Here is a 26622-nt window from a genome sequence, read left to right on the forward strand (position 1 = left end):
CGTCATCATTTTGGTTAACCATCCATGGTTTAAGATTACTGATTCACCTGTTTACACGCAAGTGATAAACGTTTTCCCTCTGAGTCTGGGCTTGAATGTGTATTTTAATGATCTCTAACATTGAGAAAAACAGAGGACGAAGTGGGGTTTTTTTGAAAGCCAACATTTATTGTGTGTTAAAGGAGATGAAATTGCAGAGGTAGTGGTGGTGTCCTCCCCTCCCTCCCCGAGGGCTGACTGGATACGCCCCAGGGACAGGATGGGATGGACAGGTCCAACCTCTCATTCATCAGCCTCTCACTCTGCATGGCTTCACAATATCAGGCTGTATAGCTGAAACAAAGCTTTTCTTCAGGCCAGATTGCCTTAAACACCCCAGCCTAACCCTGACAATGTTTACCTTTACCTAAGAAATAGGCTACACTAAAACTAACGCGTGTAAACTGTCCACGATGTGGCTTTCTATCTGCAGAATGCTGCTGCGATTTAAGTTTTTCAGATGTTTTCTTTTTTTTTATTGGTTAAATTCTGCATAATTTCACACAAATTCTAATTTAATTGATTACCTCAGTGACCTGGATCTTTGGGGTCCTTGCAGTTTACCGACTTTGGTTCATTATGGAGCTTTGTGGTGTTTGAGCTGAATTAATGGTGATAAAACTGCTAGCATAAACTTGGCCTCAAAACAACTAACTGATCAAATTATCGGCCATTGATAAAACTGCTAACTTATTTATAAACCAAATGATGACACTGGCATGCTCAGCCAGAAGCCAATTCCCAATATTGGTGTGATAATGTCACCAGCTAGTGGTTAGTAGCCTTTGGCCAGTTGGACCAGCACTGTACAGGTCAAAAAGCTCCACTGAACGTAATGTCTATGTTGTCTCCTACTAGTTGCTATTTGGAGCGCGCCCCTCGCGAGAACTTGGTTTAAAAATTTACGGCGACCTCGAGGGAAAGCTGTTTGGAGACGGCCGTTTGAGCTGGTATCTGATTGGTCCTCGGGCTCTCAGCGGCACTTCAAAGACACGATGAAGCTACAACTACTAAAGCAGTCAGAGAGGAAACAGTTTCATCACGTTCAGTCACGGCGAGCAGAGAGACACACAGTCAGCCGGAGATATCACCGCACAGACCATGGCTGCTACACTGCTAGGGGTAAGTTTACATTTCTATACATTTGCTGAAGCTTATTACCAAGAAGCTGCTGTAATATTGGTTTAATAGGCTATGTTTTTTATAAGAGTATGTGGCCTATTCACGGAACACAGTTAAGTCCATACTTTAATTTGTCTTGTTTCATGTAGTGTCCCTGCAATAACCAATAATATTTTATGATAAAGGTTATAGGCTAATAATAAAGTGACAACATCCATGTCTGCCGCTTACTGTTTTGCCGATAGCAATTTTTACTCGTCAGTTTTCTGACCTCCGTTGTTTTCACTGATCATGACAAAGTTAGACACATAGCCTATGCTTGTTGTTAAAATGAAAGGAAGACGCACGGTTAAGCATTTTGTTTCAGAAACCTTCTCACGGTATAACGTAATTAATGTATTGATGGTAAAGTGTGGTGGTGTTCATTTTACTTGTAATTCATAACATGAGAAAGTTTACCTTCTGTAGTGTCGGAGCTGTTAGCTGACAAAACACTACACTTCTCCATCGATCCAAGTCGGGGAGAGGCGCACTGTCTGTAAAACTTTGTCACATTATTCATTTACATTGCTTGAATTTTATCTGGGAGGCCCAACGTTTTGCGCAGAACGCGTGAGCAACACGCTAAATTCACAGGCTGGACTCTCAACATGTTTAGCCATGACTCTGGAGTGACAGGGTTAAAAGTCTGTTTACCCCACAGGAGGAGCCCCGGCGAGGCAGCACACCGCTGGCCATGCTGGCCGCCACTTGCAGCAGAATCGGTGACCCCAGCCCCTCATGCTCCCCTGGTCTTTCCGATGGAGCCCCGGGACTTGGCAAGGGCTTTCACCCGTGGAGGAGAGGCGCCCCGGGCACCAACAACCTGGGTGCCTGTCTCACCTCGTTAGGGGGTCCCTCTGGAGCCTCCAGGTGTAACGGGTCCGGACTGACGGAGACCTCCAGCGCTTTCTCGGTGACCACTGCCAACTCCTCTTTTGGAAATGACTTTTCGATGTACCAGACCGCTGTTCCTTCAGACAACAGTGTTCCCGATCCCGCGCACGCACAGCGGTCTGTGTTTCTGACCAAATTCCCCTCCTCGGTGGAGGGCATAGCGGGAATATATCCGAGGATGCACCCGCATCCTTATGAGACATGGTTCAAGCCCGTTGGAGACGTCAGTAATGGATCCACTGCGTGGTGGGACATGGGAACCAGCTGGGTGGACACACAGAGCCCAGCCGGGTTATCCTCTCCTCTGAGCGGCTACAGCACTGACTACAGCTCCGCTTTCAGCCCCGGTACCTCTCAGCACCTGCTCCCCGGCACACAGCACCTGTTTGACGGCTTCAGGCAACCTGTCCCGGCTCCCTACACGGAAGCTACGACGACGGGGGCACCTGCGGGGACCCCCATCGTTTCTCTGCCCCCATCTTCCCGCTCCTCCCGGCGCTACACTGGCAGAGCCACGTGCGACTGTCCTAACTGCCGAGAGGCGGAGAGCCTTGGCCAGGGGGGCACGAGCCCTCGGCGTAGGGGCTTGCACAGCTGCCACATCCCAGGATGTGGCAAAGTTTACGGTAAGACCTCTCACCTGAAGGCTCACCTGCGCTGGCACACCGGGGAGAGGCCGTTTGTCTGCAATTGGCTCTTCTGCGGGAAACGCTTCACGCGCTCAGACGAGCTGCAGCGGCATTTGCGCACGCACACCGGGGAGAAGCGATTCGAGTGCCCCATTTGCCACAAACGGTTCATGCGCTCCGACCACCTTAGCAAGCACGCGAGGACGCACAACGCGGATGGCTCAGAGGATGGCGGGGAACCGGGGGTCGGTAAAGGGAGCAGCGACACGGACAATAGCCTCTCAGGTAGCCCGAGCCAGTCTCCCGGGCGCGAGACTGTCCAAACCACTGACGGACAGAGTGTGGTGGAATAATTTACAACACGAACAAAGCAGCACGTGGGCATTTAATTACACTGTAGGCCTACCAGCCTGAATGGAGTGTGTTTTTTCTTGGACACTTAAAAACTGAAATGGCACTTTATGATGAACTTCAGCTGTGAGTGAACACTGTGTCCTTACCTCATCTAGACCTATGCTAAAAAATAAAATAAATTCTTGCTTCCACAGTTTATCAGACTTGTTATTTGAAGACATGTTATATGCCCCTAATTTATTCAACCAACACTCAATTTTGTTTAGAATTAAACAATTAGGCCATTAGCCATTTTTATGCCATATCGTTTTAAATATTAAAATATGTTTGGTTGAGCATTGTTATGATTTATCTCTGCTTGTAAGTCATGCCTCCTATCAATAAAACAAGACCAATTTTGGACATAGGCCTGTTTCGTTCCTCTTTAGACCTGCTAGGCATATGATTTTGCCAAAGCATTATGATTTGTGACTAAGAGCATTACAAATAGCCTATAGCCTATATGCTAAAATTGAATATCAATCTTTACTATTCTAAACCAGGAAAAGTAGAATTACTGGAAATAATCACTATATGATCTGATGTCTTTATCAGACACCTTATGTTTATTCATTTAGTATTTTTTAAAATGGACTTATGATTGCATTCATTTATTGTTTTTGGGTGTAAGAATAGATCAGGCCTACATTAGAGCATACATTGTTAGTACATGTACCATTAAATAAAATAAATTAGCCCACAACTTGAAGGTATATCTCAACTGAGTTGGGGTATAACCTGCCTTTAGCAGGCTTGTGAAATGTATTTTTTTCAATCAATACACTGAAATGATTGAACTTTTGACAAAGACAGATGTCTGATAATAACAATAATAATAATAATAATAATGCCACTGTATTTTGGACACATTATGTAAGTGCCAATTGCTTGAAATATAACGTGATCAGTAGCACTCATCTGAGCTACCTTAGTGTGCATCTCCACCTAGTGTTCAGTTTGTAGAGTCACCCATTTCTTTTGTGCATTTTGTTGCATCACAAAATACAAAAAGTCGTTGCCAGGTCTATGCAAAACCTTACATTCAACTGTATTACAAATAGTGACTAGTTTGCAAATGAGACACTGGTGTTGCTTCATTTGAGACAGCCTTAATATTAAATTGAACTTTTAACATTGTTTCACCACACTAACGTGAAGGCCTAACAAATTTTCCCACATTTTCATTAAACATGTTTAATTCAAATACAACTGTAGAAGTGCTGGTACAGAAAAGCTGGAGAACTCAAGAAATGATTTTAAAAAATCTTGCACATTTTAATACAAACATTTTAATACAACTAGTCACATTAATTGACACCTAAACTACTCAGAAAAGTGCTGTTGTTAATCCGAACTCAGTGTCCGGTTAGATGAGATGATTATTACCTTATTGCTGAATTCTTCTCATGGTTAGAGATAGACACCTGTAACTCCTAGCACAATTAACATAAATAAAAAGAAAAAATATAATAAAATCACAATAAATAATTAGTGTTCCAGACTTACAGTAAAATCGAGCAGGTTTTTCTGTAAACAGTATTATGTTAAATACAATTTAAAAAGAGGAACAAGATTGAGCAAGAGTTTCACAAAATGTTATGGAACTGGCACTCTGGATCCAGAGGATCTAGTTAGTGCATGAGTGGTATATTTCCACCTCTGATGTCAGTACCTTCAGAGCTATTTGAAACTTCACCCACAAGTTGGCCTGGGAGTTTAAATGTGTCAGTCTCAATAGGAATGGCTCTGGAAATGATCAGCAGGTGCATGCAGACACAGTTCTGGTTCTGTCTCTGTTACAGGCCAGATGTTTGATGTTACAGTTGCCATTAATTGTCACTTTTTTAAAATATGAATTTTCAGTCCATTGTTATTCCAGTGTTGTGGATTTGTTACATTAGCTTCTAATGCACTTACTGTGTAGATGCCCTCTAATGCCCAACATGTAGCAAACAATAATTTCAAATCAACTATTACAGCTCTCCTGCCTCCAGAGATCCCACATTTGTCAGTAGTATAATGCAAAACAATTGTTCTAGTGCAAGTCTATGCAGATTATTAACAACTGGCAATCATATGAAACTATATACTCACTTATCATGATAGAAAAGTGGCATAAAATACAATAAATTTGCAATGCAGATGATCAGTTAACAACAACAAAATACAACAAAGAAACAACAAAATACAAGGTACACTCAAATCTAATCAAATAAAAAAAAGGTAAAAAGACATACAGAGTCATTGGCGTGCTTCATGTATTAAATTCCAAGTAATCAAAGCTGAGGTCAGTCATATGTTGACAGTATTATTGGAGAAAAATGTCATACCTCAAGCTGGCCACAGGGGGGAAGACTAAGACAGGGAGATCGTACATTTTGAGTCTTGGAGTGTCACACAATCACATAAACCTAAAACATGTAGTGTTTTTACTATAAAATCATAAATAGAAAGCCTAGATAGAGCATAAATGCATTTACCTGCAAGCACACACGCACGCACACACCCACACACACTCATAAGTTGGAGCAGTAATTGCCGCATGGCTAAAAAACGAGGAATGACCACAGTTTACCTTGTGGAAGAAGCAGCCTCCCTGCTGCTACAGAGGAAGAAGAAGTGGGGGACTTGTGCTCTCATCTTCATCTCCAGGATACTGGCCACATTAGTCACACAGTCTATAAGAGTTTGGTCAGTTTTACAAATGTGATCCCATGGAGGTTTCATAGTTTAGTTTCCCATTATCAGTCTTCACATACAGCTGGTTGAAGTTTAACAAAGAAGGCAGAGAAAAGCCTTTAGTTGATTCTCCTTCTATATGTCTCTACTGACTTCCTTCTGACCTTGACCTTTGAACTCTCCCTAGCACTGCCAGGGGTCACCGAGAGGCATCTTGGAAATCTGGATGTGCATCTCCACAGGGCGGTCCAGTGGGCGGTCGCGCCTGTAGGTAACTGTCTTCTCGTTGGTTGTAGGGATGTATGACAGGTCCTGAATGGTGACAGAAATAAGCAGTCAGTAGCCTTATAGCTACACACACACACACACAGACACATGTATGCATGCAATTCTATAGATGTGAGGACTCATGAGAGATAAAACTGCGACATCCTGACCTTTTAGTCCCATATGTGGGTCAAGCTCCAAAAAGACCCTACACTTCCCCTAACGGAACTCAACAGGGTGTTTTGGAAATACATGTTATATAGGGTGGATGGAAAAGGTTTCGATATATACTAACAAGTGGTCACGTAAGGATGGTTGTATAATTGCGGAGTTGGTAGTGTGAGGGCTAAAAATACTGACTATGTCAACAGTAAGTGACATCATTTAGGTCATTTTCTCAGTCTTTGCAAGCTCCTCCAGGGTGCAAGGCTGTTGTCCCTGTGACGAGTAAGTTTAGATTGACTTATTAGATCAATGGAGTACCCCTGTGAAATCAGCAGCTGCTTTTAGATGGATTTCATAAATGTTCAATCTTAAGAAGTGGAGAGTAACCATTTATTATATTATATAATCTCTGAGGAAGTATGCACAGATTTACAACACAGTTCCCAGATTATATAAATATGTAGATTTCTCTTGAATGTTACCATTGTTGGGGAGTAAATAGTTACATGTAATTTAATTACATAATTTAATTACAAAATAAATGTCACTATAATCTTTTACAGTTACTAGGAAAAAATGTTTAATTAAATTACAGTTACTAAAATATTCGTGATTACACTGGGGGACACATCTGAATATTTTCTGCAAGAAAACAAGTCTATATGTTGAATAATATTAATTTTGTTGCTTTACGTGTTTTTCATAGCTGTTTCGTAAAGTTCGAAGCTATTCTGATGCCTCTGATTGGTTCTCATGTTTGAGTTTGAAGCACAAACCATCTGCCAGGTAAATTGCCTCTCACGTTGTCTATTGAAAATGGTTAACAGTTAAAAACATTCACCAAAATTTAGAAAAGTAATCAAAAAGAAATTAAATGTAATAAGTTACTTTACTTTTACAAAGTTATTGAAATAGTTACATTACTATTACATTTTAAATAGGGTAACTTGTAGTTGGTAACCTAATAAATTTCCAAAGTAACGTTCCCAACACTGAATGTTACACATCAACAGGGAGTTGTGCCCCATGTAAGAATCCAAATGTTACCCAAACATATGTGTACACTTTTACACATCTTATAATCTGCTGTGTCATTAACATGATCTGTGGCGATAAATTAGGGGTTTCTAAGCACTTATAAGCAATCCGTACCAGTTTAGGCACTCAATTCTCCATATTGAAATTTCCATCATTTCCAAGTTTCTCAAAGGTGCTATACATCATCGTAAGGTCACAAATCTGGACACTGTAAATAGTGCGCTGGGAGTTGACAGGAAATGTAAAATACAGCTGTTACCTCTAACAGATGACTTAAATTTTTTACTCCTGGTTTCAGCGGACAGAACACATTTACAAAAATATCCTAAAGAATTAAGGGGTTCCTAATGCTTCGGAAGGCTCCTAGGACATGATAAACACACACAACCCCCTCCCCCAATTAAAACCCTGCTCTGCTGATGAAAGCCTCCAGTGTACCTGAGTTTTGAGTGCTAACCTTTCCAGTGCAGTGATAGTCTACGTTCTCAGCAGCGCCCCCTGGTGATCTGCTTCTCTTCTGTAGCAGCAGCCGGGACACAGCCACCACCACCAGCCCACACAGCACTGTCAGAGCACACACACTCAGGAATGTCCCTACCAGCCGACCGCTACTGGCACACTCTGTGGACACACACACAAACACACAACCAAGGTTTCAATTTCAAGTACTGTGACAGGCTGCTGTTCACTGCGACAGGCAAAAAGCTTAGAAAAGAGAGTACTGTAGTGTTGAATAAATAGGCCTATTACACACTAAAATATGCATCAAAAACACATTTAGTTGCAGAATCAGAGACAAAACACATGTTTGTACTTCTATAATTGTGAGGACCCTGGTCCTTAACTCTAACCCTAATCATTATGTCTAACCCCAGTCTTTATCCCATATCCACTTAAATCTTAATCCTTAAACAAGCCTTTAAAGAAGTAAGGACAGACTGAAACTGTCCTCAATTTCCAAAAATGTTCTCACTCACTAGGTCTAAAACTCATATGTGCCTCTCAAACATAGACGTACCAGTACAACAATGTCGAAATACTCACAAGTAAAACTCCTTTGTGCAAAGTCTCATTCAAGTATTCCAAATACATTGTTAAACATAAAAGTACACCTTGCAGAAAAAAGCCTTCTGTGAGTGATATAATATTATAGGCTATATTACATGATCAATGTTGTTAAAAAGGTTATATCAATTGTAAGGAGCATTTTGGTGTAGCTGGTCAAGGTGGGCCCAGTTTTAACAACTTTAGTTTCTACAAAATACAAATACCTCAAAATTGTGCTTAAGTACAGTACTTGAGTAAATGCACTTAATAACTTTCCACACAGACAAACATACACACCTACACAGCTCGGTCAGTGGCAGCTGTGCCAGTGGTGCTGTACTGAACAGTCAGCTGGCTGTGTATCTGCTGGGGAGCATGTGTGGATGACGGGCTCATCGCTCAGCACAAAGAGCCCAAAGACTGCTCTGACATTTTGTAACAGGGTTACCATGGAAACCTGGGTCCTGCTGCACCCGGGAGGAGTGGGCGTGAGCAGGAAGAGAGTGTCCCGTTGGGTGGAGGGGGATGTGGGGGTGAGGAGGGGGAGACGGGGGAGCCCGGTGGGGGTGTTGGGGTGCACAATGAGCAGTGCTGTTCCAAAAATTGGGGAGGCGGGGATGAACTGTAACACTTGGATGTGCAATTATGTGTGTGTGTGTGTAACCCAGGGCATGTGTTAACTAGTGGATTTTAAATGATGTATGTGTTTGTGTGAATGTGTGTGTGTGTGTGTGTGTGTATGTGTGTGTGTGTGTTTGTCTGTGCGTGGCTGTATAAATCGAGAAAGTGAACTGGGAACTGAGGGGAAATGTAAAATACAGCTGTAATACTGACAGCAGGCCTGCTGACTCAAATACACCGGGGTGTAGTAGTGCAGCAATGGTAGCAACGGAAGTGACCTCGAATGAAGGCGTGTGTGTGTGTGTGTGTGTTTGTGTATTGACATTATACCTGGTCTTGTGCTTATATGAAGCTGGGTCTGACCAGACTGTGAGCCTGTTTGAAACCGATAGCGACAGCTGTCACTACCGATGTACATACACTGAATCCACATATCCCCTTCTTGACCTGGAAATGGAGAGAGAGAGAGAGAGAGAGAGAGAGAGAGAGAGAAGTGAGTTGTTATTCAGTCCAGACATGTTGAGCTCCAAACCCTAGTGAAAATCCTCCGGGACTTCTAAAAACAACAGAATCAATGAGAGTAGCATTACAAGGGAGCTGCTGTGTTTTACAGCTCTTCACTTCCCACTTCAGAGTTGCACTAATCAACATTTTTATACTACTGTAATAATGGATGAATGAATCCATAAAATTATCCCCCCAACTTTGCCCTCAGTTATTCTTTGTCTCTTTAAGTTCATTGTTTTGGTGAACTTTGTGGAGTACTAAGTTGCTATCAAGTGCCAGATATGTTTTTCAGACGTTGTTGGAGACTGAAATGGAGCTAACAGGAGAATGAATATTGGAGTTTTATTACTTATAGGTTCAGTGTGTAAGTTTTAGTGGCATCTAGTGGTGAGGGTTACAAATTACAACCAGTGGCTCACGGTGCATTCATGTGCTCCTCGGATGGTCCCATTTCCCAAGTTGTGAAATCATTCATCCGACTTCAGTGTGTGTTCATGTACTCTTAAATCGGAATAGGAATCAACATGGACGCTGCTACAAAGATGTTTTGGATTAGCCTTATCAGAGCACATAAACAACACGCAGACATCTAGTTCACTTTACATGAACAGAAAATTAACCGCAAAATATGTATATGCAATACATGATTTTGCATGAATCAAAGTTCTGCATACTTCTTTATGTCCCATGTACACTTTATTTCTATTTTTGCAATAAAGGCTTAAGGAGGAAAAACATATTCTGATTATTGTAACACCACAAGAATGCACCATTAGTCACCGCTCAACCCTCCCTTTCCAAGTGCACAGGAGTAGCTACGGTGGCCGACGCGCTCTGTCAGCTCTTGTGCTAAATGATATGTGTGGGCCTCCATTTGTCCAAATTTGACTTCTCTTCTTACTTCTAATAAACCAGTCAACTCCTACTACTACTACTACTAACGTTACTTCTTCTTCTTCGTACATATTCAACATAGTGACAAAACATGCTCTGTAGAGACTTTTGTCCGTTTGGGCTACTGTAGAAATATGGTGATGTCCATGTAAGAGGACCCGCGGTGTATGTAGATAGAAATGGCTAATTCTAAGGTGATAAAAACATAACATTCATTATGTAAGGTCTTTATACACCACTGAAAATATAATTATGTATATTATATTGCATTTCTGTCAATAGATCCTCCTTTATGTCAAAACACAACTCCAAACCAATGCTAATGTTATTCTGTGTCTGCTGGATGTGCAAACCGGCAACTCTGCTTTTTGTAGTTTTTTTTTATTAGATAATGCAACACTTATCAGGTGACATACATAACAGACATAACAATACTTGGTGAAAATACACAAAAACAAAAATGAGAGTTTAAGGCAATTTGTGTATGGGCGTGTGTGTGTTTGTGTGTGTGTATGTTCAAGAGGTAGAAAAATGGAGGTGTGTGGGGGAAACTGAGTTGGGAAGTAGAGAGATTAAATGCTTTGAACTTAAGTAAAAAAAACAATAAAAAAAATAAATAAATAACAATAATAATAATAATAAAAAATTTAAAAAGGAGGGGGGGGTTAACTAGAAAAAGAAATTCAAAAACAACAGGGAGAAGAAAAAAAAAATGAAGGAGATAAATATAAATAATACTAAAATTTATTTGAGCACCTGGAAAAAAACCCAGACCCAGTCGGAGTGGACCGCGTTTCGACCAGAAGTACCCACTGTCCATGAGCAAAATTTATAAATGAACATCAGATTTGACTGGAATATAATGAAAGACTATTGGCTATGCTTGACCATTAAAACAGGTTTTTTGTGTGGGAGTATAATGAAGAGACACGCGATAAAGTTCGTTACAAATTTAATAACAAGCTGGATAAAGCCATCAAGTTCTTAAAATAACTCCAGCACAAAGAAAGCAACACAAAAATAAAATCGCGACAGTTTGGAAGATTATTAAAACATTTCCAGCCAACAAGAACTGCAGATCAGCTGCAGAACTCACGTCTATATCCAGAGCAACAGGATTTTTAACAACCTTTATTACCTGATGTAATCAGCTGTCCTGCTTGTTTTGGAGAGGAGGAGACCGACTTCGGCACTGTGTAAAAACTTCCTGACTGATGAAAACTTAAAACAACCCAGTATTTAGCGTAACTCCATTAGCTGTTTGCTGTAATCACACCACTGCAAGCTGTCTGCTATTTCCAAGCAATACATTTAATGCCGAGTACGATCTCAGGCGGACATCGTTAAACATGCTCGATTTAAAGCCAGTAGCCTTTACTCGCCCATTCTTGGACGCAGGCAGTTCCTCGATAGTTCCTTTGGTTGAAATGCAGCTTAGGAGAGTACTCTAGGGTGTGTAAGCACACCATGACATCACGAGTGGGTGTGGTCAGAGGTGCAACAAACTTTCGAGCAGAGAGGGCAGTAAAATGCTGCTTTACAACCTGGTGTTAACTTTAAGTTCTTGGTCAAATTGGAAATGAGAAGCTGAATCTTTGTCCCTATGTACCACATTTTAGTCCATTTATGCCTAACACTAATAGCTCTTAGCACTATTAATTGCTGCTCTTACTAGTTTTTGTTGTCACTTGTAGATCTCCTACTTTATTGATGTTTTTTGATGCGCTATTAATGCTTTATCCACTCTGCATAAAAGCATCTGCCTAATGAGGAAATGTAAATGTAAATGTATGTAAAATCAACTCTGTGTAAAATTGCAAGAGCAGATTCTATTGGTTAAACTGGCTGTACCTGATACACCATCAATGTATCCCACCAATGGGGCACAGGTGTTGTTACAGTGTCCTGCCTCTTTTTGTGTGAGACCGTGAGACAGGTGACAGTCCACACACTTCCTAAGGGAGAGAGAGAGAGAGAAAGTGCAAAAGTGTCAGCTTGAACTGCCAACACCTCTGTAAGAAATCCCATCATGCTTTGTGGTAGCGAACACAAACTGTCTAGTACCAGTATGATTGGCAGGTGCTTTGGCACGCAGGGCATCTCTCACAGAAGTCTCCAGATTGTCGGGGGTTGTCACACACACACTTGCCACATACACATCTTCCCCGCCCGCTGCAAAGCAAGCCATTGGCTGATTGGCAGGTTGCTGTGGAGACGGGACAAGCACAGCGATCACCTGTCCAGCCATCCTCACACACACACTCACCAGACACACACACACCCCGCCCTGAGAAGGACAGACAGAGACAGGAGGGAAACATTTTACAGAACTAAACAAAAACAATGTAGACTGTATGTTTTTGCGTCAAACGTGACATCTTGTGATGTCTATGAACTAAAACGTACATTATACTTTTACATTTTTGAAGTGTGCTCTTCTTACCTCCACACAGCAGTCCCTGTTCGTACGGACAGGAGAAGTCATCTATCTCGCAGTATTTCCCATAAACTGTCCCAAGCCTGCTCTGCTCACACTCACACCTCCCACACTCACACACTCCCCGACCACTGCAGTCCACATCAGACCCATCCGCTCTACATTTCCAGTTGGAATCTATGTTTGAGTCCTTCATTAGTTCGTGATCCGGCCTCTGCTCCTGCTTGGAGCTGTGTTGTGCTCCTGTGCATGGTGACTGGCTGTCATCATTGCAGCGTCTCATTGGTCCACAACTGCAGCGACATTTAGAGTGGATCCTAACAACTGTGGATTCGTTGTAACCCACAGGGCGAACCAACACTGTTACATCTTCGTCTTCACCATCGACAGGACAAGAGCGCAGACCAATGGTAATATTAAAGTAGACCTACAAAGTAAGGAAAAAAAACTTGTTAAAACAGCAGCTGAGTGATGTTTAAATCATTTTTAGTCATGCTAGCAGCGTGGTTCCTTGGATGGCAATGTAGGTCTCTCGATCAGTCCACCACTTTGGTCCAGACCGAAACATCTCAAGAACTAATGGAAGTATTCAGATCTTTTTCTTAAATAAAATTACTAATACCACACAGTGGAAATACTCCACTACAAGTAAAAGTTCTGCATGCAAAACCTTAGTTAAGTAAAAGTATTATCTGCAAAATTTACTTTAATATAAAAAGTAACTACTTATTCTGCAGTTCCATGGTTCCTGTCAATGTTTTACCCTTTGAAATATGATGTTTTTGGATTTATATTACTGCTGCATTAACGTGTATGTTGCATTTTACTGCTGTAGATGTTTAAGGTTGAGCTAATTTAACTACTTTATATACTGTTGGGTAATTTAATCTCCAGCAATGCATCAAATTCTATAAGATCATCAGTATCGCTGTCCTGTGAGAACCGCGTATCTCTAAAAGTCAGCTTTTTATAGCCCTGTTTTCAGTTTTGTGACAGATGTATTTTCTAGCTGATCCAAACAAATTTTTAAATAGTTTATTTACCCAACGAAGAGGGAGAATTTTCTCAATTTAGGCAAGGCAAGTTTATTTGTATAGCACATTTCAACAACAAAGTAATTCAAAGTGCTTAAATTTATAAAAGAACACTTAACCCTTCAGTTTATCAGAAACATTCAAATTATAATATATATATATATAAATATAAATTATAATCACCAAATTTAAAGACACACAGTTTTCAAGTCAACTTAATTACATTCCACCACTGTAGATGGATTACCATTTAGTACAGACTTTCATAGTGTCCAGAGGATAAATCCTAATTACTTAAACTACTGTCTTTGCCATCAGCCTTAGCTGTACTTTGTGTTGAGTGCTAATAGACGAATGTTAGCATGCTAAGATGATGAACACAATACAGATTAAACCTGGAAAGCATCAGCATGTTAGCTTTGTCATTGTGAGAATGTTAGCATGCTGTAGTTAACATTTAACTTAAAGCACCGCTGTACATCCTCACAGAGTCACTAGCTCTTGACTCTTAGTCTTGTAAAGATATATATATATATATATGTGTGTGTTTGACAACATTAAAGTAACTATAAGACAGTAAAATTCAAATTGTTGTAAAATACACAATAAAGCTTATTTTCGTTTTCCTCCCTGTTAGAAAGGGGGAATTGTGTAAGCTTATGCAAGGCAAGAGAGGTTAAAAAACATATCAACAAATGACTCTACTGTTGTTCTTTTGTTGTTGCTATACAGTTCCAGAGAGATGCAGAGTATTAAAATGAATTTCCCCCATGAAACTCCTGCTGTAAATATCCTTACATAATTATGGCAATCTCTGATAAGACTTAAATAGTTGGATAAGTAACCTGGAACTAGGATTCTAAGTGAGGCTTAAAGTGAATAATTAGTCTGTTGATGTGGTTGGAAAATTGTGCATGCCAAAGCTTTGAGACTACACGCAGGCCTTTCGCTTGATTTTTATCGCCATTCTGGTAAGTGTGGGTACTTTCCATAATTCACTTTAATCCACCCATGGATTAAAGGGCTGAACTTCAGTCTTTTTGAACAATGGAGTAACTATAGAGCAGTGATTGAGAATCTTGGTGTTTGACAAAGTTCAGAGCCCCAAAAGGTTACAGAGGAGAGGAGTCTCATCTGCAGTTGAGGGAGTGAACAGAAAGAAAATTTCCAAATGTACTGAAAATGATAATAATTACCAAAAGGGAATCTCTTTGGTTGTTATAGTTGAACATGAGTTTAGCCTTTTGTATAATCATTTCTGCCTGACAAGAGCTCTCTGCCATGGCGCAGACTTCTTAAGGTTTTTCTTTCTGTGTATAAATGGAACAGCGGTGGATGTCCAACGACCTATTTTTAAATTTAAATGTCCTATTTGTTTGCATAAGGGCTCTCATATTAGGCAAGGTAAGGATTTTTAGGACTAAAATGTCATAGAATCACATGGATATGTTTTCCTGTTAAACACAGCCTGTAATCCGCTCAACTCGGATTATTTACCAAATCTTTTCTGTCTCGTAAAGCTCTCAGTGATGTGTGTGAGTGCGTTTGTATGAGTCAAAGTAATCCAATACAACCATTTAATGTCCTGTTATATCAATATGAGTAACTTTTCTCACACTGTATCAACCAGGTGAGTGACGCTTGTGTGTTTACCGTCTGGTTGGGCTGCACCCCTGAGCAGCTCTGGTTCTTAGCAGTGGATCCATGAGGACAGAGAGGTGATACAGACACCCAGTACCTGCTGACTGCCTTGTCCTCCACCGACACTGACACTGCCACCTCCGACAACAACCTCTAAAACGAGTGAGGACGAAAGAAATGAAAAAGCAACATCAAGTTTACTATCTGGTATCGAGAAATTATTTAAAGCCAATGTATTATGCTGGATACAAAGGGGATGTAGGTTAAGATAAAAGAGAGTGGGATGATCAGAGACAGTTTAAAATTTTAATGAGAGTAATCTGTGTGAGTGAAAAGTAATGAGCGCGAAAGAGAGATAGAAAGGGGAGAAGTGGGATTAATTAAAGTTGTCACATATCCCCAGAAAGCCCTCATTGACATTCTCTCCTTCTTTATGAAATCCAGGGTGGGGGATTTGGGTGGGGTATGGGAACATGGAGGTGGGTACCAAAAATAGCTTCTTTGTATCCACCCATGATTAGGACACATGGTTTCCGAGGGGATCTGATAGCTATTATAATGCCAGCTTCTGTTCGCGCTCTGCTGCTTGTGGATGCGTGTGCGTGTGTATGTGTGTGCATGTGTGTGTCAGCACGTATGCGTGGCTGTGCACCCAGATCTGTGGATTCGGCAGATTCTCGAAGCAAACAATGGAGCGCTGTGCCTGAGGCAAGATTATAGCCCAGGCTGCTGCCAACTGAGCGGCCTTACCCCTTCATAACCTCTTGTTCTTATCTGTTTTTTTCTGTTTTATTAGGCCCTCAGCTACCAAACACATCTCCAATCATCTATTTTCCCAACTTCAGGATTTAAAGCCCCCCTCCATTGTATTTTGACATTTCTATGATATTTCATATTTTTCTGAGTCATTTCCTTACAATGCTGATTACCCACATAGTTTGCCAAATATTTTTTGACAAATAGCTTAATTTTGTGCTCAAAGTTGCAAAAACTGCTTAGTTGTTACGGGGTGGTGACGTATGACTATAATAATTCCATAAGTCATACGTCATTCTCCAAGCTTGCGCAGGCGCAATGATAGTTTCTATCATGGGTAAGTAATAGCTACTCCTGCCAGTAAAGTGTGCTAAACTTTACAGTGTAGTGATGTTAACACAGCATATCGTTCGTGAACACTCCAGCCGGTCAGTTTTTGGTTGTCATGGTAATGTATTACGTCTGACTATTAACCACACCCCCATTCTCTGTTTGAGAAAAAATGTTAACCAAAAACGGCAGTTTTAACTGGCTGGAGGGGGGCTTTAAGTTTGCATTACCAGTGTCTGTCCTTTTCCTGCACTCTGAAGATTAGAAAAAATAGAGAGTGTGTACTACTTATCAGTACATAATGTAATGTAGTATCACAGATTCTTAGGCCTTCTTTCTGCAAACTGGAATGTGCTATTAGTCAGCTTGCATGAATAAACAAGGCCAATGGAAAACAGAATACATGTTGCCTGAGCAGATCAGCGGACTAATGCCTCAACATTTCTGAGCTGATTCTGCATGGGCTCATGAAATTCAGCTCATGCTGTGCTGCTGCTCTCTTCTCTCTAACCTTTCACTTGTCCCCGTCCTTCTCTTTGTTGTCTAAAGGATGAAGAATACACAGAGGGACGACAAAGAGGTTTGAAAATGAGAAAGGAGTTATTCTTTAAAGTTGCTCTGTGTATAAGTGCTCTGTACCTTATATGCGTCCACCACCAGCTCTATAAGGTTTGGAGCCTGGAAGAGACCTAACTTTCCCAGGTAGGAGCCAGGCAGCGGGCGTACCAACTCCTGGTGAAGAAAAGGGAAGACAAGGGTGAATAAATATGTTGATTCTTGTAAACTGATTCCCCCCTACAAGTGTAACATGTCATTACTCTTTAATTAGCAAGTGCAGATCAGCTCTGGAGCTGTTAATACATAAGCTAGCAGGGATTTACTGTCTTGCATGTACCTGTGTGCAGGCCAGGTGATTACTCCCTACATTCAAAACTATTTGTTTACTCATTTTCATATGTTGGCATGTTGTGTGCTCTTGTGTGGGAGATTACCTCATACCACTGGTACTGCTGCTTCTCCACAGCAAAGATGGAGTAGATATGGTTTTCCAGCAGCTTGTCAGACAACAGACCCACACTGGGATGGTCCTGAAAAGGAGACAATCAACAGACTAAATACAAATAAATTTTTTTTCAGCAATGCATTTCTGTTCCCCCCCGATGTTCCATATAGAGTCTAGTTAGCTGCTCTTACTAGTCTCTATTGTCACTAATAGATCTCTTACATTAATGAAGCTTTTTAGACGCTTGTAAGTTGTTCCTCATATGTAAGTCGCTTTGGATAAAAGTGTCTGCCAAATGAGTAATTGTAAATGTTTAAGTCTATTGTTATACATCTTATCTGTTGTATGAATTTATTTATGATCTGAAAATTGTGCTGTGTACACAGTCCATATTAGCGTGTGATGATTTAAAGGAACAGTTGGACATTTTTGGATAGAGTTAAGAGTTAAATAAGAAGATCAGTAATACTCTGTACAGTAAATAGGACGCTACTGCCAGCAGCCGACTAGATTAGCTGATTGCTAAAGACTGGAAACAGGGGGAAACGGCTCTCCTGGCTCTCTCTAAATTTAACAAAATCTGCCCACCAGCACCTCTAATGGTGCTTTCAGACCAAAAGCGAAGCGAGTGTTTGGGGCGGTGAGTTTACATACAAAGTCAATGCAAAGATGCGTAGAGCCGCGACGCTAAGGCAACGCGAAGGAATTCGCATGACGCTGAGTCGCGTTTACTCGCGGGAGTAGCTTGGAGTTAACTGCTTTTATTAAATTAGCTTTTTACTTTAGGTTTTTGGATTTCAAAGTTGATTTATCTTCACTGGAGCTTCTCAGCAGCTAGTTTCCGTGCACATCCGGTTCCAGTGTTGTTGTTAGCGTCGTTAACTCTGTCGGATATAAAAACCAGACAATACTGGACATTACTTGGAGAAAAGAAAGGAGGTTGAACTACCTGGTGAGTTCAGAAAACATGTGTCTGTAACTTTATTCCAGCTATCATTATATTTTACTGTGACCAACTTTCCATAGCATAGCCCTGATCGATCCAAACTCCATTCAGAAAACAAACATTTTAGAAGTTGTTGTCCTGCTATCTAGCTGACAGACCTGACAAAACATGAATTCATGTGTTTAACAAATCTGCATCATGTTGTAGTTATTTCGGCATCAGTTTAATCCGTTTATTGCGATTTAATCACAGCAAAATGTTTACTTTGGGTTCATACATTTGTAGTAATGGCGAGTTGTATTTCTTCACATTATCGCGTTAAAATCGCCTTCTCGCGTTGTGTGTGAACACTTCCAGCGAATGTACTCACGCAAGGAAAGCGTTGCGAGGCGAAAATTCGCGGTTGGTCTGAAAGCACCATAACCTCACAAACTAGCCTTACATATCTTGTTTGTCCATAGATTTTACAGGGACTATTTTTTTGCAGGGAAGCCAAAACCTGAGATTGTCTTTTTCTTGAGTGTGGTGATGATCTTCTCATCAAAAACAAATAAGCGCATTTACCAAACCCCAGTCTATCTGTTCCTTTAAGTATGAATTTACCTATGATTTTGATGTGATGATTGGCAACTTGAGTACAGCATTTTCAGATTCAGTATCTACAGGCTTATTTCATCCGCAGCCCATGTAGTAATTTACACAGTCCACATTAATGTGAGACCGTGTGAACATTAACATGCATTGAATGCCATGTTAAAAGGTTCAGCCTGAGGAAGTTTCCTCCTCCACTCACCATCCTAGTGCTTGCTGTGTAGACATTGTTTTCCAAGTGACACAGGCCGTCGTGTGGCGTGACAATCCCTGCCAGCCGGCTGTCCAGGGCCAGGTGAGATGGCTGGTCGGTCATCAGGAGCAACAGACGCTTGGCCTGCGGTCGCCAACCCACCACTTTCTGAAAGAGAGACACAGAGGAATCAGGACATTGTTTAACATATGTAAATCATGTTTAATCTTGACCCTTAATGAAACCAAATAGCTGTTACAAATCTATAGAGAATTAAATCAGAGATAAGTGACAAAATGTTAACAAATGTGTATTCTATTTCTGGTGAGTAATTTTTTAGACACACTCATTTTTATTCCCTTATATCACTAGTTAGCTACATTTACACAGACTGATGTGGGAAATATGTGCATGCTTCACATTTTAAAGGTTTACACATGTGGCAAGAAGCTGCAAATTCAAACATTTTACTCATCTGAACTACATTAGTCCCCATAGTGATCAGCTCTTTCTGTCATACCCAATTAAAGGAAAAGCAGCAGATATTCTTCCCCCAGGCACAGTCTCCCTCTTTATGTCTGTGACTCGTCGACAGGGTGAGAGCAAAATGGGTCTATGTGTGTGTGTGTGCACGTGTGTATTTAAGGAAACCCAGTGAGTTTATTAGTATGCCTGACATAATGGAGAGTCTATTTCTAGAGTCATGACCACCATGGTGTTTCCCTGCAGACCAGTTTCTCAGCCCCCCCCTGCATGGTGTGATTCACGGCCCTCCTGCAGCCAAAGTATAAGCAACTTTGTGTGTGTGGGTGTGCCATACCCCAGCAGTGGTGTCATTACTTAGTGGGATACCAGTGGTAATATCCAATGCTGAGTCAGAGTGCCACCATTCTCCCAGAATAAAGAGCCTCTTTTACTGGCATGCTGACTTACTACCAAATTTGGGGTTATCCCTCATTTACAGGGACATATTCAAGAAACCCTAAAAAATCTTGTGTTTATCTCAAAATGTTTCACCCTTTCTCTTTGTTGCACCCAGCGTCTATATGTACACACCTGGCAGACAGCAGCTTGCAGCATAGCATCCAGTCCTCCCTCAGGTGTGTCCATGTTTCCCGAGATGCGCTGACGTTTGATCACACGTGTGAACTCACTCATGTTTCCCGTCATGCTTAGAACGTGGTGGAAGCCGTGGGCTGGACGACAGCGGATCTCATAATCACTGGCGAGAGACAGAGAGAGTCCAGAAAGGTTTTAATTGCAACATTCAGGAATGTAGATTTCCAAAACAACCACCAGAACAACTGAATGTCAAAAGCCCGTCTGTTGTTTCTGTCTCATCATCATAGCAATTCCCCCGAGTCACAAAAATTGGGAGCAACTAATGGGAGCAGCATGCTCGGCTGTATTTTTTAAATAATGAAAAGGGAAAGTTAGCTGATGAATATAACCTTTTTTATTCAATCAGTAGCAAGAATTAACCCTACTTTTCTTAGCAATCAATAAACCAACTGACAAATTCGGTCTTACCTGCAGGGGTTGTTGATCTTGGAGGGATGGACATTGATGTAAGGGGAGACAGGTTTGTCCACAAACGAGCCAAAACCCAGCCAAAGGTCTGAGGAGTGCTCTGACATACGAAGGGACAGAGCCACACCCACAGTCTTCAACTGGACCACAGAAAACATGCAGATACAGGTGGACACAGAATGAGAAATCCAAGTGCAGGTGAGAGACAGTACATGGGAAGAGAAAAAGAAAGAAAAGAGGGAAAAGTAGAAGGAGAAACAAAGAATGGAGAAAGAGTACAGTGTAAGATGGAAACATAATTTAAGTAAATGTGTCTAATATGTATACAGTTTATTCAATGCAAAACGTAAAAGATATTAGACATCTAATAAGGCCCAATGATATAAGACCAAACTGTTATTTGGGTTTCGAGGTGTTTTTTTCCATTCAAGACACAAACAGCAGGAGAACTCACGTAAAATAATGTTGTGATGATTCAGAATTTAGCTTAAACGTTGGAAATACACTGTTTCCTTCAGACAAATAAATGAAATGCTTCAACACTGAATTGCTGAGAGGAACACAGACAGCTGAGTGTATGGACACCTACATGATCAAGGTTTTCCTGCATAGATGCTGATACATCAACCAGGTAGTACAAATCCACAGGATAACGCTCCAGCTGCTTCACGGCTACTACAATGCTGGCCTCTGAACCTAGGCACACACATAATAAAATAATTTTAAACTTCACCTCAGTTGCTTTATCACTCACTAAGACAAAAAGATAACAAATCAGAGATCCATCATTTTATCCCTGACTTAAAACTGTATTTTGTGGACAAATCAAGAGGTACCCATCGTCTACCTGGTCTGAGGGTGATGCTGATGTCTTGTGGGGACACTTGGGTGCTGCTGAGGGTGGCATTGACCTCCACCTTGACCTCTGACTGCTCAATGAACTCCGGTTCACAGCCCCTCCTGAGCAGCTTTACAGGCCGGTCGCAGCGCTGGGTTGGGCCCGCGCCATCCAGAAAGTCCTAGATGTCACACAAGGTCAAGAAATGGTGACCTTCTTTTAATATATTTTCTTTGCAGCTTTACAAAATGTTGGAAACAACACACAAAAAAACCCTAAACAAGTCACAGGAACAAAAGCTGCCAGACAGTGGTAAGGATAACAAGCTGTCTCTTATGATGTTATCATAATAATCAGATTTCAGGAATGGAAGCAAGTGATACAAAAATATGGGTCAAGTTGAACATCACATTATCCTCTGTGACCCCACAAGGCAAAATGCCCTAATGCTGCCGTATACATGCCCATCATGATGATCTGTTGGGTTTTTTGCTGCTGTAATCTTTCCATTCGTATAATAATCATATCTCCTTCCCTGTGGTCTTCATTTACTCACCCACTCCTGCTTGAATGTTGCCCACTGCATCCATTCACGAATGTAGGAGCATACAGACAAACACTCCAGAGTACAGAGATTGTAATGCGTGTGTTTTCTCACCCTCTTTCTAATCTTTGTTCTCTGTAAAATGCAGTGTGATAAAGTTACAAACACTGTTCATTTGACATGAGGAAACACGGCAAATTGAAACCGGTTTCACAATTACTCACTGTGGTTTCATTTTTCATTTCTATGACGTTTGTATTGATTTGCGATGTAATTACACTGACATCAGAGCCATTACCATTTTATAGTACGCACTATAAGTTACTCAGCAGTTCAGTATATCAGGAAGAAGTGTCCTGTTTGCTCATCATTGTCCCGATCTACTCTCAAGGTATCTGATCATAGAGGAAAGGTAGGTTAAAATGAAAGTACCAGTTCTGATGGATGGAAAAAAAGATTAGATGGCCCAGTTGGCTTTTTTCTTATTTAGGATATGATTTAATCATCATTTCACTGAATGAGTCTTGTAATTAACCTCTCTGCTGTCTAATAGCCATTTGCCCCAACAATACGGCACAACATTGTCATGCCTTCCAGCTTTGTAGTGGATTAGTGACCTTTGGAACTTTAATCTGAGAGTAACACACTCACAAATACAGTGACTAGCACTAGGAAATAGTGTGTGACATATCCAAATATATGGAAATAGCGCAATCCACTGGGATTGCTACTACTTTTAAAACAAGAGTATGAGGCCATGGCTTCAACCTGAGAGCTATACTAAATTCAGTCATTCAGATGTCCCTGCGGCTATAATTTCTCCAACAACTCTGAATACTAGAAAGTTTCAAAGTGACTTTCCTTACAGAGTTTGCTCTATTGCCTGACACTGAGTGTCAATGTGAACACTGCACATTTAAAAGCACTGTGCCTGCTTCATTTTCAGTGCTTCAAGCATGACTCTGTAACTTTCTGTGTGTAGGAGGTTTGGGAGGTGGAGTTTGAATGTTTTCACACACCAGTGAGCCCAGCCCCACTTAATGATGTCACATAAGGTCAGGGTTCAGAGGGTGGGAAAGCACCTGAAGTCTGTAAACACACACATGTTGATGGTCTTGTCTAGCCGGTGTGTGTGTGTGTGCATGTGTGTGTGTGTGTGTGTGTATGTTGTGACTGGTGTGGTGCTGGCAGGCTTTACAACTTCTCAAGGCTGATCTGGGGTGGGCTCTTTACAAGACGGACTGACACCCAGAAAGCAAAGACAGATATAGACACACAAACACACAGGCACATGCACACTTTAAGAGAAATGCAGTGATATGTGTGAGCAAGTAGACTAAACACATGGATTGAAAGTGGCTCTGTCTCTGCTGCCGCATGAGAAAGCATGCATGGAAACATTCACACAAACACACACACATGCACACAGGTCATAGGGCAGGCTGCTAAGCTTGAAGATACACATTATATTCACATCTGTGGGTGGCATCAAAGCTTTGGTGCGTGTCATCTGAGGAATGCTGCTGAATGTCTGCCACGTACTCTTTCTGTCTCTCTCTCTCTCTCTCTCACACACACATACACACACACACACCAGACACAAGCACACACTTTTATATACATTCCTACCTCCTTGAAGCACCAGGCACACTGCGGCCCACGGCTGAGACACTCTGTACAAGAAGTGACACTGGGAGACCAACACACACTGTCACCTGAAGAAAGAGAGACGGGTTTTAAAGAGGTTCAAAGAGGCAGTGGAAGACAGAGGAGAAATGGGATGAGGAGGAGAACCTGTGATTAGCATATGAAAGAATGTGTGTGTCAACACATTAGCCATGCAGCCGAGCCCCTGTGGATATTTAGAGATATCATGCACACGTTTGATGATGGAAGCACTACTTAGCAGCTCATAAGAGGCTATTCAGTATATATCAGCCAGCCTTGTAGTGGGAAAACGTCTGGGAGTGTGGGAACAGGTGCTTGAGTTGTTGGAGTGGTGCAATGGATCATTTCCCACACACACACCCACACATCATAAGTTAATCAGTGAATGCTAAATGCAAGAAGAGTCACTGGGACACATCACTCATGCAAGATCCTTTAATGCAGAATTAACAGAAAAATGCAGTGGGGGGTGTGACAAAGTGCACAAATTTGACCTGGGGCATACTGTAGTGGGATTAATGATTCATTGAAGTGATTTATCTGCTGAGATCCAATTTTTCCAGAGCCATTTCAGTGAGCTACAGGGTTGAATGTAGGACAGAGAAAGTCTGCAGGTCCTGCATCACTAACAGCCCACTAACAAGCCCCTCCGACCCAATTAGCACTGCTGGCCTCTGGCAATCTCCTAAATAGGTGAAGCATTTAACTTCTAATTATAACTGATCAATACAAGTTGAAACAGGAGGCTATTTCAGAGGGCCTGATTGTGAGTTTAGAGGTTTCTCTTCAAAAACGGACAGTATTTCATACATTCTCCCTGAAGCAGATGCTAATGACAGAATGGAAGACCTATTTTAAAAAAAGATCTAATGGGGGTCATTCATTTAGGACAAGTCGACCACCCCTAGAGAACACAGATGGGCGGGACGGCAGCTGATGTTGCGCAGTGAAGTATTGACATGATACAAGATGTAAGCTAATTGCTGGGATAAGCTGTAGCCTAATTGGCCCTAATGAGGCTCCACTCACCGGCACCGGAGGCTTCTGCGCAGACAGCGACCACCAAGCAGCAAAGCAGGAGACACAGAGGGACGCTGCCGTATGTGCGGAGCCAGGAAGTCATATTATCCTATCCACACCGGGAGTACGACCTGAGCGAAGCTGCGAGGAGGCACAGGAGCAGAGGCTGCTACTGGAGATGAACCGGGGGAGACCGGGCACCGCTCGTCCGATGCCGCACGAACAATAGCCGGGAGTGCCGGACGGAGCCGCGGGGCATTGTCGTTCACCCAATAACCTTCTAATCCCGGAGAGGTATTCGCATCCACCCGGGTTAAATCAGCTTACAAGCGCGCTCCCCCGTGGACCACGAGAGGAGGTGAAGCAAATTTGTCGAGTGCGGCGACAGAGGCGCCAAGTTCCTCCATCTATTTCCATCCAGCCGCAGGTGTGCGACGTGTCCCCGCGTGCTTTCACCATAGACCTCGTCTCACAGCTGGTGATGGTCAAGTCTCATCCCGGGACAGAGCGGAGCTGAGTTATAGCCTACACACAGTATAGCGACCGACCAGCGCTGCGTTCAGCTGGTACGCACCAACATGAGCTGAGTGAACATCCCAGCCAGGAGAGTGGCCGTGTTTTAACCGCTGCACTCACTCAGGCAGCCATGGCAACGACGCTCAGTCCTCACTGTTTCAGGGAAGGGGGAGAGCGAGAGAGAGAGTTAAAGAGGGGAGGGAAGAGAGACAAATAAGGAGAGAGAGAGAGAGCGCAAGACAAAGTGCTTACTACAGAGTTGTGGTGGGGTGTATTCAAGTGAACCGTGGCCTTGAATTGAACACTGATGTTTATATTGCTTCTTCAGGGAGCCATTTAAACAGCACTGAGGGCTCCTGTGTATGTGGGGACCCAAGCTGCAGCGGATGGATGTTGGGAGTATTTTTGGGGAGGGGTGTCTATAAAACCAGAGCTCTTGCTGAGGGGTTCACAAGCTGGTGCTAAGGAGGAGGGGGGGGGGGTCCATTATGCACAGATTCCAATGACATGGAGTAACCTCGCCTTCCCGGCTGCTCTGCTGAGCAGGAGCCAAAGACTTACTAAACAACTCAACATTTTAAATTAGAGGAAAACAGAGCCACGAAGGACAAAAGACACAATGGTCGACCATCTTTGGCATGATCCTATGCTTGTCTCTGGTAGAGGTCTCAGATAAAGCAGACATGTTTTACTTGGCACACAGCCTAAACTGTGAGTGTGCCAACAGTCCCAACCAATGCACAGCAGTAAGCTCACACAGTGCACACACCCACTCACAGAAGTCCCTTATCTACTCTTTCTGACCCCATCTGTCGCTTAGGAGCCTGGAGCCGAGCCAGCTACTCCTTTCATTCATTCACATAATTTGTCAAACAGGGATTTGGGAGGGGGAACGCCAACACCTCCCCCATCCGTGCCCTCTCAGCAGTCACTCTCAATTATGGTAATGATGCAAACACACACCACACTCTTTTCTAAGTGTGTGAAACATCTCCAAAATCCAGATTCCAAGCCCTTCCACTCATAGACCCTTTCTTGGCTCGGGCGAGCAGGGAGAACTTTTTTGAGGGGGCGGGGTCTGAAGGACAAAATATGGATCTCTCCCCCACTGAGCAAACTTGATAATGGACTCCAGTGTAAACATTCCATCGGCCCTGTCAATACTGGTCAAGATCAGTGTCTTAATGACAGCTGTCATCGCTGTAAAGCTGATACAAAACACTCTTCTTCTCTATCAT

The 26622-nt window shown here is 42.1% G+C and overlaps 2 protein-coding genes across 3 annotated transcripts; one reads left to right on the forward strand and one right to left on the reverse strand.

Annotated features, from left to right (window-relative positions):
* Positions 1-258: 258 nt before the first annotated feature.
* Positions 259-3472, forward strand: sp8a (sp8 transcription factor a). The gene is made up of 2 exons (XM_038725909.1): positions 259-1161; positions 1865-3472. The coding sequence occupies exons 1-2, from the start codon at positions 1141-1143 to the stop codon at positions 3077-3079; spliced, it is 1236 nt and encodes a 411-aa protein (XP_038581837.1). The 5' UTR covers positions 259-1140; the 3' UTR covers positions 3080-3472.
* An 898-nt stretch (positions 3473-4370) lies between these two features.
* On the reverse strand, positions 4371-25498 carry itgb8 (integrin, beta 8). 2 transcript variants are annotated; one of them, XM_038725011.1, is made up of 16 exons: positions 24878-25498; positions 23810-23895; positions 21646-21817; positions 21388-21494; positions 20799-20938; positions 20325-20490; positions 19278-19436; positions 17528-17623; positions 17175-17267; positions 15462-15602; positions 12781-13201; positions 12402-12624; positions 12189-12292; positions 9267-9383; positions 7726-7889; positions 4371-6110 (listed from the first exon to the last, which is right to left on the reverse strand). In XM_038725011.1, exons 1-16 carry the CDS (start codon positions 24969-24971, stop codon positions 5982-5984), a joined length of 2412 nt encoding a protein of 803 aa, XP_038580939.1. In that variant the 5' UTR covers positions 24972-25498; the 3' UTR covers positions 4371-5981. The 2 variants fall into 2 exon arrangements, with proteins under 2 accessions (XP_038580939.1, XP_038580940.1); XM_038725012.1 differs by lacking the exon at positions 23810-23895 and having other exon boundaries at positions 24878-24981.
* Between the last annotated feature and the right edge of the window lie 1124 nt (positions 25499-26622).

Source organism: Micropterus salmoides, unplaced genomic scaffold, assembly GCF_014851395.1.
Source record: "Micropterus salmoides isolate LMB-PRFRI ecotype aquatic unplaced genomic scaffold, ASM1485139v1 Ms_hic_scaffold_17, whole genome shotgun sequence".
Lineage (NCBI taxonomy): Eukaryota > Metazoa > Chordata > Actinopteri > Centrarchiformes > Centrarchidae > Micropterus > Micropterus salmoides.